General features: G+C 36.0%; 1 protein-coding gene across 1 annotated transcript in view; it reads right to left on the minus strand.

Moving 5' to 3' along the window:
• Nucleotides 1-18,963, minus strand: part of SLC9A9 (solute carrier family 9 member A9) — a 575,498-nt gene that overhangs the window by 230,668 nt on the left and 325,867 nt on the right. Inside the window, exon 10 of the mRNA XM_030330596.1 lies at nucleotides 14-127. Coding sequence (XP_030186456.1) covers nucleotides 14-127 — 114 coding nt within the window. The remainder of the gene's footprint in view (nucleotides 1-13; nucleotides 128-18,963) is intronic.

The raw sequence follows: 18,963 nt of genomic DNA on the forward strand, positions 1-18,963 counted from the left end.
TTTCAAAGGATACAAAGGCTCCGAGTATAAAAAGAGCATTAAAGATATGATTCTGGAACGTGAACAGCGCCAGGCCCATGTAACAGAAGATGACATTCTCAGCCAAGAAGTTCATAAATTCAAACAGCTGAAAACAAAACAGAAACCAAAAACCATTAATTATGACTCAGGTTTGAATCCACTTAATATCTTGTGACTGTTTTGGTGAGTGGATGTTCTCTTTTATCTGTGTGTGCAGCTTCTGGAGGGGTGGGTGCAGGCCCCCTGACTACCCTGTCAGGCCCTCTAACTCTACCCTGGCTCTCTACCCAGGGACAGATGTGGCAGCCATGTCAACATCCCATCTTCCTTTCCAGCTACAAGGCAGCCAGAGATATACCTGGGTATATTAACCATCATGATCCTTCATAGAACAGTTCCTACAAGGATGAAAGACTATTCCTTGCTCTAAAACTGAAACTCAGTGACTGCTTAAGGTGTACTTTAGGAAAGGTTGCAAAGATGGTGTGGCTGCTTCTGACATTACTCAGTAGATGCACTTGAGTTCCTAGGCCCTGAAAACTGTTCAAAAAAAGTTTTAACTAGATTGCCTTCCTCAGGTAGGCAGGAGGGACAAACTTGGAAAACTTGAAAACTTGGAATAAGAATGAATGTCAGTTATATTTCAATATCAGAATGATCAGTATATTTCAAACCCGAGACAATGAGACTCATTAAATTGACTGATGTAGGTATATCCATTAAATGTCTACAATTTCTAGCTGGTAAAAAGAAAATGATTAATCCCAGGGATCAGTTTATGCAATGAGAACACAATAGATACATCAAATTCAGTCAGAGGAATGGAGTAATAACATGCTATGCAGAAGGATGCTCCCAAGAGTTATTCTTAGATCATTAACTAAACAATTTAAGTTGAACATGAAAAACGTTCTCCAGCTTCCACATTAGAAGTAAAAGGGAAATGTGTCCAGAGGCTACAACAAACACATATTTGGAAGAGACTTTAGTTTATGTTCCAGAATTTTCATTTGGAAGTTTCTGAAACTTCATTCTCAGACCTACATAAATCACCGTGTTAGGTAAATGTCTCTGGAGGCATTTCTCTTGACTTTTTAAGGACTCATTATTTTTTCATGTAATGTATTTATGGCCCCACAAATAATGCCCAATACCTGCTTACCGAGAGTTGACAGAAAGAAAAGCAGAATCTTGTCAGAAACATTATTTAAAGCCAGTAATAGAAATAAAGGATTAAAAAAGACACAGCTCCCGTGGTACAAGATGGTCTTTCTTCAGTGGCAGTGATCATCAATTATCCTGAGGACTCGTTTCACATTCTAGGCCTGCTCATCTTAATAAACACTGTCACCCAAATAACCACCAAAAACTTAAAACCATGGGAGAAAATAAAGGGGATGGGGAGCACTTTGCTACCTCATCATATCTTTACTTTTGCAGAAACCGAGATTTGGCCACTGTCTTCATTTGCTCAGTCTGTCATAGCAAAATACAATACTGGGTGGTTAAAACAACAGAAATTTATTTCTCACAGTTCTGGAGGTTGAAAAGTCCAAGATCAAAGTGCCAGCCAATTAGGTTCTGGTGAGAACTCTCTCTGGTTTGCAAATAGCAGCCTGCTTGCTGTGTCTTCACATGGTAGAAAAAGAGATCATCTCTCTCATGTCTCTTCTTGTAAGGGCATGCATGAATCTCATTCATGAAGGTTCCACCCTGATGACCTAATCAGCTCCCAAAGCCCCACCAGTACATACCACCACACTAGGGGGTAGGACTTCAACATATGAATTTGGATGGGGGGCACAAACATTCAGTTCATAGTAGCTATCCAGTTTCTAACATTAATAAACACATGCAAGATTAAATTCATAGAGCCTCTTCTCCTGTCCCCATCTCAAGTACTGTAGAGAGGACATTTCACCATCTAGCATCCATTTGGCTTCTTCTTGGTGGTCACACCCCGATTTCCCTGGGATCCCTCTTCTTCCCCACTCTCAGATCACATGCTGACACTTCCATACTCAGATATAGAATATATGATTTAGGACTAAACCACTCAAATCAACGCATTTCTCTAGTCAGCATGTTTGGTGCAGAAATAGGTGTGGTGCATTCAGAGCCAAAGAAGTACAGTGAGATCTTGGCAGGAAATGCTGGGACAAACACCCCCACCTTTTCACTGTGTGAGAAAGTAGGATGCAGGCCAGGAGCTGCTGTTAGTCACCTTGTGATTAAGGGGAAATAGCTCTCTGAAAGAGAAGCCATGTCCTGATGACACTGCTTAATCTGTGTTCGACCTCTCCCAAAGCAAAATCTATCCTTGGACTTTTGAATTAAAAAGACAGATGAACATAGGGGAACAGAAAGAAAAATAAGATAAAAACAGAGAGGGAGTCAAACCGTAAGAGACTCTTAAAGACAGAGAACAAACAGAGGGTGGCTGGAGAGGTGTTGGGTGGGGGAATGGGCTAAATGGGTGATGGGCACTATGGAGGACATTTGTTGGGATGAGCACTGGGTGTTATATGCAAGTGATGAATCACTAAATTCTACTCCTCAAATCATTATTACACTATATGTCAACTAGCACTTAAATTTAAAAAAAGATATGACAAATTAATTTGTAGATCAATGTTTAATGAAACAAAAAGATAAAAATTTATTACCAATTTTCTGCAACATGCCAGTTTAAACATGATTTTTTCCCTGTATTCTCAGTACCTGAAGTAGACAATTTTAAGGTTTTCTAAGTAGACAGAGATAACATATACATATAAACAATGAGAATTTGTTTCTTTCTTTCCAGTTCCTATATGTTGTTTCTTTTACTCTTTCAAATTTTACTGGCTAGAACATACATCATAATGAAGTACTGATGGTAAAAAAACCCCCAAAAAACAAAAAACAAACAAACAAACAAAAAAACAAGGGACGCCTGGGTGACTCAGTTCGTTAAGCATCCAACTCTTGATTTCAGCTCAGGTGATACGTGACCTCAAGGTTTATGAGTTCAACCCTCACATCAGGCTCTGTGTTGACAGTGCTGAGCCTGCTTGGGATTCTCTCTCTCTCTCTCTCTCTCTCTCTCTCTGCCCTTCCCCAACTTGTGCATGCTCTTTCATTCTCAAAAATAAAGAAATGAACTTAAAAAAAAAGAACAAGAAATCACTTTTTGGTTTGAGGTAAGGTTTCTATCACTTAAAAGGATATATATATATATTCCTTTACAATCCCGTACCAGTTTAACAAAACACCTCTCTGACTCAATATAGATTACAAAGTAAAGGGTGTGATCAACTTTTTGATTTTTTTCAGATAGCAACAAAATCAGTTATCCCTGCCCACCCCTCCTCCCTGCTCCCACCCCCAACTTTAATCTATTCCTCACATGTAAAGGAAAAAAAGTATTTGGTAAGTCAGTTTTTTTCTTTTTCTGTTGTTGAGACATAATGGGAATTTGCCCTATACATTTTACATGGAGACTCATGGTATTAATTGTTTTGGAGATTTGCTTCTGTTGGAAAACTCAGGATTTTAACTTGATTTAGTCACTCAGTTTATTGAAATCTAGCACTGACCAAAATTAGAAGTAACTGTTTATATACACATTATACAGAAGTTCCATTTTCCATTTAGGTCCATTTCTAGGTCTGCTCTTTGTTTCTATTGTTATCTATTCCTCTACTAATACCATCTCTTTTTAATTAATGTAGATCCATAAAACATTGTAATATTTTATAGATCTAGATTTTTCCCATATTTTACCTTCTTCAGAATCTTCCTGATTATTTTTGCATGTTAAAAAATGTTTTTTATGCTTAATCACTTAGAAGTGTAAAAATCACATATTTACAATTTAAGATTAAAGAAGAGAATATTACCAGCACCCCAGAATTACTCAATTCCCTTCCCACTTATACTCCACACCCCAATGCACTGCTATCAGCACTTCTGTCATTGCACATGACCTTTCCTTCAGTTTCATGTGAATGGAATCAGACAATATATATTCTTTTGTATTTGTCCTCTTTTACTCCACATCACATCTGTGAGACTCTTCATGTTGTTGCGTATAGAAGTAGCTCATTTTTTTAATTATATGAATATGCCACAGTTGATTTATTCATTCTACTACTGATAGACATGTGGGTTGTGTTCCGTTTCCGGCTACGATGAATTTTGCTGTTGTACATCCATGTTTGCATTCCTATGGGATTGTCAGGACACAGCACCAAACAGTTTTCCAGGTTGGTAGTTCCAATTTGCACCTCCCATCAGCAGTCCTTGTTGGCTCACGTTCTTGTCAACACCTGGCTTTTGTTGCTTTGTTTTTGAATTAATACTTTTGCCTGCTCACATTGCCATCTGAACTTATTGGGGATCAACTTGTCCATTTCCACAACAATAACCCACTGGCATTTTAGTTGGAATTGGATTAAAGGTATAGAGAAATTTGGAGAGAATGCACGTTTAGAATATTGAAACCTAAATCCATGAACATCACATATCCTTAAAAGGATTTTGTTTTTCTTTCATTTCTCTCAGTAATTTCTGCATAAAGATTTTTACACATTATTGGTTAGATTTATTCCTAGATTTTTTTTGTTACTGGTGTAAATAATACCCCTTTCAAAGTTCATTTTCTAACTGTTGGTTGCTAGATACATGTATACAATTAATTTTTTACCAATCTTGTATTCAGGGCCTTACTAAATTTATTCAATAATTCTCATAGCTTTTTGGTAGATTCTTTTGGATTTCCACAATTATGTTGTTTCCAAATAAGGATATTTTGTTTTTCTCCTTTCCATTTGTTATACATTTTGCATCTTTTTTTCTTGTCTGATTATACTTGTCAGGACATCCAGTTCAGTGCAGAATAAAAGTGGTGATGGAGCATCTTTGTCTTATTCCCAGTCTTAAAGGAAAAACTTTCAAGATTTCTCTACTAAATTCATAGAAACCCTTTAAACAGATTAAATAAATTCCTTCTATTCCTAGTCTATTAGGAATAGATATTTAAAAAAATCAAATGCTTTTTCTTCATCTATTAAGATGATCATACAGTATTTTTTTTTCATTTTTTAATGTTTATTTATTTATTCTGAGACAGAGAGAAAGAGAGTGTGTGAAAGGGGGAAGGGTAGAAGAGGGAGACAGAGGATCTGAAGCAGCACAATATCCCTTTGGGATATGGATTGGATATGGATTTGGATTGTGCTAATGGCAGCACAATATCCCTTTGTATTTTCCTACCAAATTTTATTTCACTGTACCCATTATTGGACATTCGGTTGTTTCCAGATTGTTCCCCTTTAGACAATGCTGCATTGAGTACCTTTGTACAATAGCTCTCCCCAGTTGAGTGATTACTCCTTTGGTAATTCCTAGACATGAGCTACTTCTGTTGAAGGGTATACGTTAATTTTTCTTTTTCAACGTATTACCAGTCTGCTCTTCAGAAAGAATATACCAGTTTGCATCTCTAATAATGATGCAGAGGGTGCCCTTCCCCACATACTTGCCAAAAGTAGTTTTTATCAATTTAAAAAAAAACCTTGACAATCTGATAGACTCACTTATTTTAAATTGTAGATAGTTATTAGCATTTTTAAAAAGATTCCTTTCATAGCAGTGTAGCAGCATTGATTAGCACTCCTTTGTCTATTTATATCATGTGGCAACATTCCTCTGAATGAACAGGCTTCATAATTTCCTTCTTGGGGCACTTAATGAAAACGTGTGGGTGAATTCAATTTTATTTCACACGAAAAATCTCCTGAAGGCATTTCAAAAGGAGAATCTATGGTAAGACCATGCTGACAGAAGCAACCAATTTGACCATTAGGACATCATTGCCTGAGTCTGGATGGGAGTAGTTAATTATTGAGGGAATAGATTTATTGGTCAATTTTGGAGGGGAAAAAAAACCCCAAAAAACCAAAACCCAAACTCCATTTCCAAACTAACAACAACAACAACAACAACAACAACAAGTCAACCTAGTCAATTCATGATTCAGTATTCACTATGAATAACCTCAAATGTACTTTGTCCTCACTCAGGGTCAATGAAAAAACAAAACAAACAAACCTTAACTCAACATTTTATTTATCCAGTACAGTAAACAACATTTGTTTTATTTCCATTAATTCTCAGTTGTGTGCTTTTGGAGAGGATCCAACTTAAGTTAGCTTTGCTTAGGAAAGCTTTTCTTCAGGAAAATAAAAAGCAAGTTAATACCACAAAGACTAGGGAAATATTGAAACTACATAAGAGGGCAATCAGTGTTTAAAAACTCTGAAGATTCATGGTAACCATTCATATGTTAATTAAACAACTTAAACACTTTAGCAAATGATGTTCTCTGAAGGCTTCCCTGACGTTAAATTTTTTAGTATGAGATACTATACTTAGAAAGTAAAAAAAAAGTCATACTTATTTTATAAAATCACATCACTAATTCTGATGGGCATTTTTCTCCTATTGGTAAAAGAATGAAACTTTACCATATTACCCTGGTTCATACAGAGAAATATTACAGTGGTGCACTGTACCGCATTCTGCTTACCTAATACCAATTAAATTCACATGGATTCCTGAACACAACTTTTATTTGGCATAGTATAGTTTGACACCATTTACTGACTTGCCTCTACTTCGCCACGTAATATGCTGAAATCCATTTTATTTGGGATGTGAAAGAAGCTACAAAACTAATAAAAATGAAAGAGAAGGAAGAACTAAAAATGTCCCTTTATTTTCTCTATAATTTTGTCCCAGGATTAATTTTTTGTTTGTTTGTTTTAAAATTTGTCTTTCTTCCTAACTGGGACCTTTCGTTAGAGAATATCTCAGATTTCATTTTTTATATACTATTGGGTATACCTATATTTTGAACAAGCTGGAGTATAAGCAAATAATTTTTATTCCTGCATTGGAGGATTTGAAAGCAAACATTATATTTTACTGGAATTATAAACTTTTGCTCCTGAGATTCTAATATTTGCTTAGCTCCAGTCCTGAGGAAATTTGTTAATGGTAAACCCAATAATTCTATGGGCTTTTAGAGGTAGCATAGGAGTTGAATGATACTGAAGACTTGTGATCTTTACCACTAGGATGTAAACGATCTAAAGGCTTTACTTCCAGTCATGGTCTTGGTTCCCAGAGTGTAGCCTCTCTTATGAAGCTAAAGATTTATAATTACATATAAGTACAACTGCAAACCTTTGAGATTCTTCTAAATTTAGGACACTGTAATAAAAGCAGTTTTACTACTTCTAAAATAGTAATAATACTAAGGGACTAATTTTTTTAGGATTTAAATTATGCTAGGGAATGTGTTAAAGACTTTTATGTACTTTAAAATGTTTTAACAGTTTTTTTATAACGACAACAAAACTCATAAAGTGATAATCTTATTTCCATTTCACAGTTGGGGAAGCTGTACTCAATGGCATTAATGTACTTGCCCACATAAAACACAACAAAGGGAAAAATTGACCTATCTTAAGTTTTGTTCAAGGCCCACACCACTTTTGCCAGACTAGGCTGTCTCTCTATTATGTGAGTTTCAGGTTTGGGGGCAGCAAGATGTTTGTTAACAATAGTATTGGTGAACATTTATAACACCTTAGAGTTTTCAAAGCATATTTAATATATACTTTTTTGTTGGATCATCAGAGCAACTCTGGGGGTTGGCAAGGAAGGTATTTGTGACTCTGACCACATTTTTTTTAAGTAAAGAAACCTGAAAGGTAAATTTCTTTGTATCCAACTAGTGGAAACAATAGGGGGTAACTTGAGGTGGTGGATACTTACCCTCTCCCAATGTCTACTACCATCTGGTCACCTGAACCAATCCCACCAAAAAAATCAAAAAGTGAAAACAAAACTTTTGCCCTGCAGTTGTAATGTTAAGGCAAAACTCCTTTCCAATCCTAGAGAAACTTATATATATATATAAGTTTTTTTTAAGTTTATTTATTTTTGATAGAGATAGAGAGAGAGCACATAAGTGGGGTAGGGGCAGAGAGAGAGAGAGAGAGAGAGAGAGAGAGGGAAAGAGAGAACCCCAAGCAGGCTCCATATTGTCCGTGCAGAGCCTGATATGGGGCTCAAACTCATGAACCATGAGATCATGATGTGAGCTGAAGTCAGACGCTTAACCAACTGAGCCACTCAGGTGCCCCTCCAAGATCAGATTCTTTAAGTTTAGGCCTATAAAGTCTCTGAAGTGGAGGAGGTATACCACTTAAGTGTTCAGAGAGTTTCTAATTTGTCATAAATTTCTTTGAGAATTCTTGGGCTCCCTATGCACTCTGGGCTGGTACCCAGCCCTCTCCCATACCCTGAATTTCATTCTTCTTTTAAACTTAATTTGACTTTTTAAAAACATGAGAATTTCAGAATCACAGCCTATAAAAACACAACAAAACACATTTTAGGAAGATGAATAGGCATCATTAAGTAAGTAAAGTTAATATAGGAAATAAATGTAGTTACAGCTACAAGGAATTCAGCTTCATTAAACTGAATAAATACTGTAGCCAGATTTTCTTGAAATCCTTGAGCTTATAACTTAAGGGGAAGGTTATTTTCTATGAACTTGTTAAATTACTTTAGCCAGTAAATACTGATAATAGTATTCTTATTTCTGGAGGTTTTCCATTTTTGATTCTTTTTCTTTTTTGTGGGGGATGGTAATTAAAGTGAAAGTACTGAGTTTGTAAGGTTTTATTTAAGTCAATACACTACTAAGTTAAGAATAGCTCCTCTAGTATGCAACTTCGCAGAGTGATTATCATGATATTGATCAGAAATACTGGCCCCCAAATAAGATTGAGCTTAGATCTATTTTGATGAATTGTGCACATGCGCGTGCACGTGCACACACACACACACACACACACACACACACACACACACACCCCACAATATAGGATTACAAGATTTCAAGGATAAAGTCACCTTATAATATATGTGCAGACATCTGGCCAATGCTTGATTGCTCCAACATTCTTGTCAAGGGGCTGCTCAGCATGTAACTGAATACTGCCAAAAGCAGAAACCTCACAACTTTCCAAGGAAGCAAATGGCATTTTTAGACATCTATAACTGTTAGAAAATCCTTCCTTATGTTGAGCTGAAATGTGGTTCTCTATCACTTTCAACTACTTCTTCCACTTCTACTTCTTGGGTTCATAGAAAAAAAGTCAAATACAGTATTATTTATTGCATACTGTTTTGCTCTAGCAGCAGAAAGGGGATTTCTATCAGAATCGTTGCAGTGGTAGGCAATTCTACAGTTTAGGCAGCAACTGCCAGTTTTCATTCCACAGTCTTGTTAGTCTTGAAAATAAACATTTTGCTGGGAGTTTGTGGTTGACATATAGGACCCCAAGTGTAGAATAACTGCAAAGACTGGGCTGGGGGGCTACATAACCAGAATTATGTTCAAAGGATCAAAGGAGTGTTCTCTAGAAGGATCGTCTCAGGAAATCTAACAGTACTGGCCCTTAGGAAAAAAAATTAAAATCGTGGCATAACATAATTAGTTTCTCTGTTGTTTTGCCAATAAATACTAGCTAAAGAAAACTAGCTGAAACAATATATTTTCTGGACAGAAATTAAAACCACGCTGAAAAAATTCTCTTAATGAATAAACCAAGAGAAACATTGCTATTAATATTAGGTACTGGTATGAAAAATTCACACATTATCAAAAATTTTTTAAAGGTTAATTTCCATTTCTTTAACTTTTTTCATTTAGCTATGATGAATTTCCTTTCTTATTCATCTTGTGTGTCTTTTTATCGTTTGTAATTAGCCAATGCTAATTTTTTTCTTGAGTGGGAGTATGAAGAATGTACACACAAAAAGGGAAGATTTCTAATGATGTCATTTTTTTAGGTCTCTGAGTTGTGTACCAATTTCCCAGGTCTTGCTAGTGATCTAAGCGATAGCCTCCCACGACATGGCTGTGGATACACCTCTGCATCCACCATGAGAACAATGTGCTCTTACTATATGAAGATTTACCACTGGAAGCATACAGAAGGAATACTGAGCCCCAAATGTCATGAGCTGTGTTTGATTTTTCCATGCCACTCCATTTTCTTGATGAAAGTGTTGCAAACAAAAATACTTAGGATCAAGGACATTATTAAGTGCTGCTTTTTATCAGCTATTTCAGAGAAAAATGCATTAAAATACTACTAGATATTTATCCAAAAGATACAAAAAATGCTGATTTGAAGGAGCATATGGACCCCAATGTTTTCGGCAGTGCTATCAATAGCCAAATTATGGAAAGAGCCCAAATGTCCATTGACTGATGAATGGATAGAGAGGATGTGGAGTGTGTGTGTGTGTGTGTGTGTGTGTGTATACATATATATACATATATACATACATATATATGTGTGTGTGTGTATGTGTGTGTGTGTGTGTGTGTGTGTGTGTGTGTATGCATGCAATGGAATCCTACTCAGCAATCAAAAAGAATGAAATCTTGCCATTTGCAACATGGATGGAATTAGAGTGTATTATGCTAAGTGAAATAAGCAGAGAAAGGAGAAATATATGGTTTCACTCATATGTGAATTTAAGAAACAAAACAGATGAACAGAGGGGAAGGGAAGGAAAAATAAGATAAAAACAGAGAGGGAGGCAAGTCATAAAAGACTCTTAAATACAGAGAAAAAACTGGGGGTTGTTAGAAGGGAGGTGGGTGGGGGGATGGGCTAAATGGGAGGTAGGTATTAAGGAGGGTACTAGTTGGGATGACCACTGGGTGTTTTATGTAAATGATGAATCACTGAGTTCTACTTCTGAAACCAATACCACACTGTATGTTAACTAAGTTGAATTTAAATAAATTAATTAAAAAAAAGAAGAACATCAGGACAAATGCAAAAAGCTAGAATCAAATAAGTATTCATTGAAAAAGGCTTTCCTTCACTATTTTAGAGTCAGAAGTAGAAACGTGCGTTTGGAATAACACTTAGTATCACTAGCTTGAAAGTTTCAAGAGCCTCTTTGCTTCATGTTACGTTTTTCCTAATAAGCACTGTCATTTATACTAGTGCATTGACCACATTCAAATTCCTTTGACAAACTTTCTAAATTAGCTAATTTTGAATATACTACTGTATGTAAGGGTATAGCAGTAATCAGAAGTTTTCAGAAAAATTTCTTTTACCATCCTTCCCCCATTTCATATTTTTGAGGGAAAATAACTTGAACACTAATTTCTTTTTTTTTTGGAACAATGCATGGGAGTAGATATTTTATTAATTTAGAAGGTAAAGAGATACGGATTTTTTACTTGTGTGTTTCAATATGATTTTAAGTCTAATGCATATACAACTAAGGGTTAAAAATCATTTTCATTATGCAAAAGAGTTTGAATTCAATTTTTGAACTATGGTGGAGTAGAATATGGAAAGGCATTCAATAGAAGGCTTTCATTGAATGAAAAACATTCAGTGAAGTTTAGAGTAGAATATTGATTCTGCTGAACATGATGAGAAATTGGAGAGTGTGAAAGGGTCTTTATAAATCAGAGAAATCAATGAAAACGAAAGACAAAAAGCATATGACATTTGAATAATGCCATTCAATTGGATAACAGCTATCAAATGATTTTTATGAAGGCACGAATATCAATAAATCATTATTTGATGAAAATTAAGTTTGCTTGACTTGCTTCTTTGTAATAGACAGTTAAAATATAGTGGATATAGATTGTCAGTACTTACACTGAACTCGAGAAAACTCTTATTGTACACTGATAAACTTCGTTGAGTTTTCATTTTCAGTAAGATTTATAAAGCCCTTCTCCTTAAAGCCTCTTTGTATTGAAACTATCGCACATCCTTGACAATATAGGTAACGTCAAAAATTATGAATTATCACAGTACAAGAATGCATTTCTCTTTGCTTCAAGGAAGACACTTATATTTTCACATAAAAACCATGCATGCATAAATCAATCTGAATGAGAGCTTTAGCTTTGACTTATTTTGGTGGTTTGGAGCTAAGTTTATTCTTGTTCCGAACTGTTTAGGTACTTCAAAGTAACCCACAAAGATCCCTCAGAAAGTTTTCTTGGGCTATATATGTATTTTTGATGATATTCGGGATGAGTTGCTATGCAAAAAAAAAATATACATATATAGAGGGAAAGACTCTATTATAGATGTGCACTAAAAGCTCTTCATCAGTTGCCACTCTGTAGTTTAACCCTCCATTCCTTCTGTAAAGCACAATGATCTATGCCTTCTGCACAGTAAGTGCTGATGGCTACTGAGTTACTCTCCAGGATGCCCAGGTCACTTCTATCCCCACCAGGTGAATTTTAGGCTTAACAAGGGTCAATCCCACTTATTTCAAAGTCAATTTATCTCTGCTTTAAATGTGTATTTGTATATATGTAATATATATAAAGTATATATAATTTAACTATATAGATTCATTAAGTATGAATATGAAAGAGTTGATATTTTTCAAAAAAACTAAGTTAAATGTGTAGAAAAGACTTGGTAAAATTTAGTTGCTTAGAAAACCTTACTAACTGAGTAGGGAGCAGGACAACTGTAAAATGTTGCAAAAATATATATCTAAATATAGAAGGGTTCTTAGCTTATATTGCCTTGCCAATGTTTTTGAATTCTTGCTCTGAACTAAAGACACAGAAATAGAAACTAGAAGTTCTGGTAGGTACATTTTAGGTGTGTGTGTGTGTGTGTGTGTGTGCAAGAAAGACAACCTAGAACTCTCAGATTCAAAGAAAACACATTGACTTTATCAAAAGATTGGCAAACATGCATTTATATCAGTGATAATTAAATGCTGGAGGTATTTGTGTCTTTTTTTTATATGATTCCTTTCTTTGACTTTTCCATTAAGTGATGTTGGATCAAAGTATTGTCTTTTCCTTCTCTATTTCAACTTCTTTTTTTATTTAAAAAACCTTTGTTACCATTTATTCATTTTTGAGAGACAGAGACAGAGCAGGAGTGCAGAGGGACAGAGAGAGAAGGAGACATAGAATCTGAAGCATGCTCCAGGCTCCGAGCTGTCAGCACAGAGCCCTGACACAGGGCTCAAATTCATAGACTGCAAGATCATGACCTAAGCTCAAGTTGGACGCTTAACCGACTGAGCCATCTAGGCAACACTCAACTTTTTTTTTTTTTTTTTTTTATATTTGGTATTTCCATTTGGTTCTTCCTACAACTTCCTGTGCTTGCTTCATGTTACTAATATCCTTTATCTCTTTAAGGATACTAATTATGCCTTTTTAAAATTCTTGGTCTGTCCCAATAATTTTGCTTCATGTGGCCTATGTCATCCAGATTTTGGTCTCTGTTTTATAGTAGTTGCATTCATAGGGTATCTTGTTATTTTAGCCTATAATCTCATATCTTCTCAGGGTCAATCTTATTTGCCAACATTATAAAGAAAGGCCCATATGCACACTAGAATGTCCAGTGATTTTTAGGAGATGGGAGGAGATGAGAGGAGATGAGTTCCTGGGTCGAGAACACCCTCAGCATCATCAAATTTTAATCTCCCCCCCAAATTGATTTGGGTTCACTCTCTGGCTATTTCTTTGTCAGGGATTTACCCCTAAATCTTTAGAATGAAGCAACACTGGGAAGAGGTGATCTCTCTAGGTTATCTTCAATCAACCTGGGGATTTGGAGACACAGGAGATGGAGAAAAGGATGCCCAAGAACAGAGCACCTAGTCATCCTGCACCTGCATCAACTTCTTTACTGCCTACATGCTACCCCTGACACTACAGAGGATGCTCTAGATGGTTGCAATGAGGCAACTCTTCAAGAGAAGAGTTGAATGTACAAGTTAAAAATCTCTAACTGATCTTTCTTCCCACTCCTGCTTCTGGCTCTTGTCCAGGTGTGATCATCCTCCATACCACTTCATGACCACCTCTGGCCTCTCCAGGTATTCTTAAAATTTTTGTAATTTGCTCAGGTCTATGTTTCCTCTCTATTATGTAATTTCTCCAGATTTGACTTGGGATGAAGGAGCCAGCAGTTGAAGCTAGTTTGCTATCTTATTAGCATTAAGTTTTGTATTATTTTTTAAAGTTAAAGTTGCTGGTTGAGAATGATAAATGGTATTGAGGGTTCTCCTCTATAGGGGTTTCTGAGTTTAATTTGAGTCCATTTATAGCCCAGATCAAAATTACTGCAGGGTCTGCTCAAGGAATAACTAGGGAAATGATGTAGTCTGTGGCTTACGCCCTTCAGTCTCTCTGTATATAGCACTTCCTCCACTTTCCATGGGTGAAGAAGTCATACGTTTCAAAGTTTTTGGGACTGACCTATATTCACATGCTTTTTCTTTTGTCCCATCTAAGTACAATTGTGCTTTTCCACCATGTGTTCTATTTTTGATTTGGAAAACAGTTACTCTATGAAAAAGATCTAATTCCTTGAACTCCTTATCCTCCAGATTCTGAATATCCTAGAATCTTGTCTTCCAGTCAGCCAAACCAATTACTTAGAAAAGTGAGTAAAGTCATGCACAGGAAATTTCTTAAAGAAGATGCACAGATGACCCCAAAACTCATCTGTAAGGTCTGGAAGGATACTGACCACATTTGTGGTGTTTGTCACTGAACACCAACTCCCAGCATAGACTTTAGCATATCATAATGCTTAATAAATACCTGTGGAATGAATAAAATAGATAAAAGGGGGGAATTCCCAGTGCTTTGTGTCTCTGTAAGTTTGCACATTTTTTTCTACATGAAAATTTAGGAAAGTATAATAAAATTTATGGTTCATAAAACCTTGATTGGAGCAATTCCACTTCTGGGAATTTATCCTAAAGAACTAACATGACAAGTATACATAGATTTATATCAGGATGTTCACTGCTTAAAATAAAAAAATATGGAAAACGACCAAAACATATATTCTCTAAAAGGAGAATCTTAAATGATATAAAAGGGATGACACATCTAAAGTTTCACCACCATGTATGATGTTGTCTACAGGTTTTTACAAGATATGTTCTATCAGATAAAGGAAGTCCTTCCCTTCTATACTTTGCCAAGGATTTTTATAATTAATAAGTGTTGAATCTTTTATATTCAATGTTTTTTCTATATCTACTGAGATTTTTTCCTTTGGTTAACGTGTTAAATTATACTTACAATATTGTAATATTAAGAGTATCCTTGAATTGCTAGGATAAACCCAGTTCAGTCAGAATGTATTTTTTTTCCACACTGATGAATTTGGCTTGATAATATTTTGTTCATAACCTTCATATCTATGTTTATAAGTAAGACTGGCATGTATGTTTCATTTTTTATTACTGCCATTGACAAGTTTTGATTTTGGGAATATTATAGTAGTTTCATGAAATGATTTGAGGGACCATTCCTCTGTCTTTTTTCTTGACAGCTTTGTATAAAATCGAGTGATCCATTTCTTGAAAATCAGATAGAACTCACCTATAAAACAATCTGGGCCAGAAACAACCAGATCTACCAAGGATTTCTCTATGCTACTTTAACCCTCTCCCATGGATCTACCTATACTATGATACAATCTTGCCACTTCACACCATTATATTCACCATATTAGAAATCTATAAGGATATAAGAAAGGATATAAGAATATAAGAAAGTGTAAGTGGAAATACGCTTAAAATTTCAGTAAAACACCCTTAAACATTGTCCTGAAAAATGGAAAAAAAGGTAAAAGAAAGAAGAGGAAGAGTCTGTTTAACTTCTCATTAGGAATGTTGCCTGACCCTCATTACACACACCTCCTGATTCTCATTAGGCCTCCTCAGATTTCATTTAGTTTTCATGTCATTGCTTATTTTATATGAGGGCTACATAACAGGTTCTCTTCCAGTCCCAGAATTCCATGGAGATTAAAAGAGAAGATCGCAATCATTAATGAGCTATCAAGGAGACACATCTTCAGCACCTCCTGAATCATGTAGAAATCCCTAGTCCACAGGTCTTAGGAATGACTAGCAAAAAGCCAGTATTTTAGTTTTCTAAATATATTTTCACAAAATAATGCTCATCTTTGCTTTCAAGGTGCATGATTTTGTGAGGTAGGAAAAAATGACTTGTAAATTGAAATGAAAAATATAGATAAGAGTGTCTTATTTTTACCTTTTATAAAACTTCTAAACTTTGAAGAACTTCATATTTTTCTTAGTTTTTAGAAAAACAAATGAACAGATTTAAAAAGCTATATAATTGATTTTATCAAAACTCAAAGCTAACCCCAGTAATTACCCCTCTTTGTAATATTTAAACCTTCTGGCAAACATGAAGGGCTCAATGAAGGATAACTCTTATCATTATATTTGTCTATAATCCTCTCGATGTCTAGCATATTCTCAATTGTTAATTGTTGAAAGACAATGAATTATGATAACATTGTGTATACTGAAGGTAAGCAGGTAAGGAGATAGGAATGAAATTTTGGTGGCATACATGTTTATTTTTACTTCTGCCCCATAAGCTATATAAAAAGAAGAAAGACTTGAATGTCTTTTACCCAAGTCAAGCAATGAAATCCAATGGTAATGTTTTATTTTTTTGCTATGCTGAAAGGACATGATTTTGGTGTCCTTTTTGAATGTAAATTTTAATGCTGTAGCAGAACAGATGGAAGACTGAGAAGGGAAGACCAGAAAGTAGGAGGGAGATCAGGAAGGGACTGACTGTCTCAGAGAAACCAAGTGAAGAGGAGGTTTGAAGAATGTATCCATTGTCTACAGTGAAAAACTGGGCTGTGGAAGGGACTGAGAGGTTGAAGATACAAAGGGGAGAGAAGATGACCCAAGTCCTTGCTAACACAGGAGAGGAAAAGGATAGAGGCTGAAATGAGATGGGGGGGTCAAGGTTAACAGAGTCCCCATCCAACTGATGGCCTCACTGTTTCAGTCAAGCTTAAGGCAGGGAGGGTGAGATTGCAGAACACACAGAAAGAGGAAAAAGGGATCAGCTTTAATAAGCAGGGAAGAACGTGCAGTGACCATGTAGTTTCTTTATACGTAAATAGTTGTTTTGAAAATGCTTGAGAGGACTAGAAACAGTTTATGCACATATATTTTGAACTAAGTCCCACAAATTGTATCTACACCAACTGCATGGACTTTCCAGAGTGCCTACCATTATGACCAATTCATGGAATTAGATCTCTTAAGAATCTACCTCTGTACTTGACAGAGATGAACACGTATGCTGAATACTATACAGATGTCAGAAGAAATTGTCAGCCTGGGCAAAATACGGGCTACTTACTTTATAAAGTGCTAGCCAAAAGAGGATGCAGTTAATTAAGGAACTGGTTCTCACATTTGTAAGGCTTTTGGAAATATAATTTTTTTTTTATAAACTATCATTTAGATGAACACAGATTCATTATGAAAAGACCTCTTCTTGAATCATAAGGACAGAGTTCTAGCAAGCATCAGTGATACGCTAAACAGTGTCCCTGTGTGAGCTAAATATTATTTCTCCCATTTTGCAGATGAGGCCTCTGTGGCTCGGGGAGGTTCACATACTCAAGATGCCACAGCGAACAAGTGACAGGCGAGGACTCTGGCTCTATCGCCTTATTGATAGATGCTTTCTCTAGAATGCTGAAGTAGCATATAAGTCTTATCTTCTAAATCTTCCCACAATCTTCTCTTTGCCCTGTGAGTCTCCTAGGGAAACGTTTCTTCATTTACTCCAGGAATTAGAATTCAAATATCAACACATCCTTACAGCATATTTCTGTGCCTGTGACTACTGAGGAATAGTGTACCCCTTTAAAATGTACTTTTTCACTTAGATTGTACAGATGAGTTGTTGTGGAACCAGATTTAAAATGATGCATAAATAAGATAGAATGAAACGATAAAAATCCACAGGTTGTAAGAGAAGTAAAGTAGATGGTATCTAGATATATCTGTTTGGCCAGTCATGACAAAAGAAAGAAGAATTAGAACTGAAGGGAAATGTTGGGGTTACAACTGTCAAGCAAACAGTGCAGGATGCAAATTTGTCCACACACAGTTTTATCCTTGACAAAATTAAAATAGCTCAGAAAGATGGAAGGAAAAATGCCAAAATATTAGTAATTACACTGGTTGCTTTTAGGCAGCAGGGTTTTCTATTAGCCCATTATTCTGTTTCATATTTACCAATTTACTACAAAACTTATGCTGTTTTTATAAATAGAAAAAAAATAATGAAGTCATAGCCATCACTGAAACCTTTCGGCAGGTAGCTTTGATGGTTGTTTTAAACCCACGGTGGTGGTGGGGGGGGTGGGGGGGGGACTACACCAAGCCCTCCAAACACAAATCCCTGCTTGTTTGGGGCAGGGAGTAAGTAGGCAAAGCAGTTGCCAGAAACACCACAAGGAAAAGTCTCTTGGGTTTGTTCTCTCATTTCAAGGGAAAAACTGAAATGCACCTCTGCACAGGATTGTTTCAATTCACTTGTGTCATAGCAGCGAGGAGTGGCCGCCCAGGAAGGCTCAGGAGCAGGCTGCTCTGTGGGCATGCGGTAATAAAAGAAAAGAGGCAGTAATTGCCCAGCAATTCCAGTTGTCTTTAATGTAACTCCAAGCTAATATACTTACTTCCTGTATTTTAGCATCCACACCAGGTTTAGAGAAACAGACCTGCCAATAATTTTAAGAGAACAAAGGCCCCTCTTAGCTCGCACACCCCCCTCCCCAGCATTGCACCCTGCCTCCTCACAGCAGCGCTCCCCTCCAGCAATCAATTCCATTTCTAAGGAGACAGAGAACAATTTATTCAGCTTCAATTTGCTGAGAGGAAAACCTCCTATTCTCTAATATTAATTCTTGAAGCAGATTCAAAAACAATTTTTCTTCCTTGCCAGGGTTTGGGGCTTTGAAAGATATTAATGTA

Source organism: Lynx canadensis, chromosome C2 (genome assembly GCF_007474595.2).
Source record: "Lynx canadensis isolate LIC74 chromosome C2, mLynCan4.pri.v2, whole genome shotgun sequence".
In the NCBI taxonomy this organism is placed as follows: Eukaryota; Metazoa; Chordata; class Mammalia; order Carnivora; family Felidae; genus Lynx; species Lynx canadensis.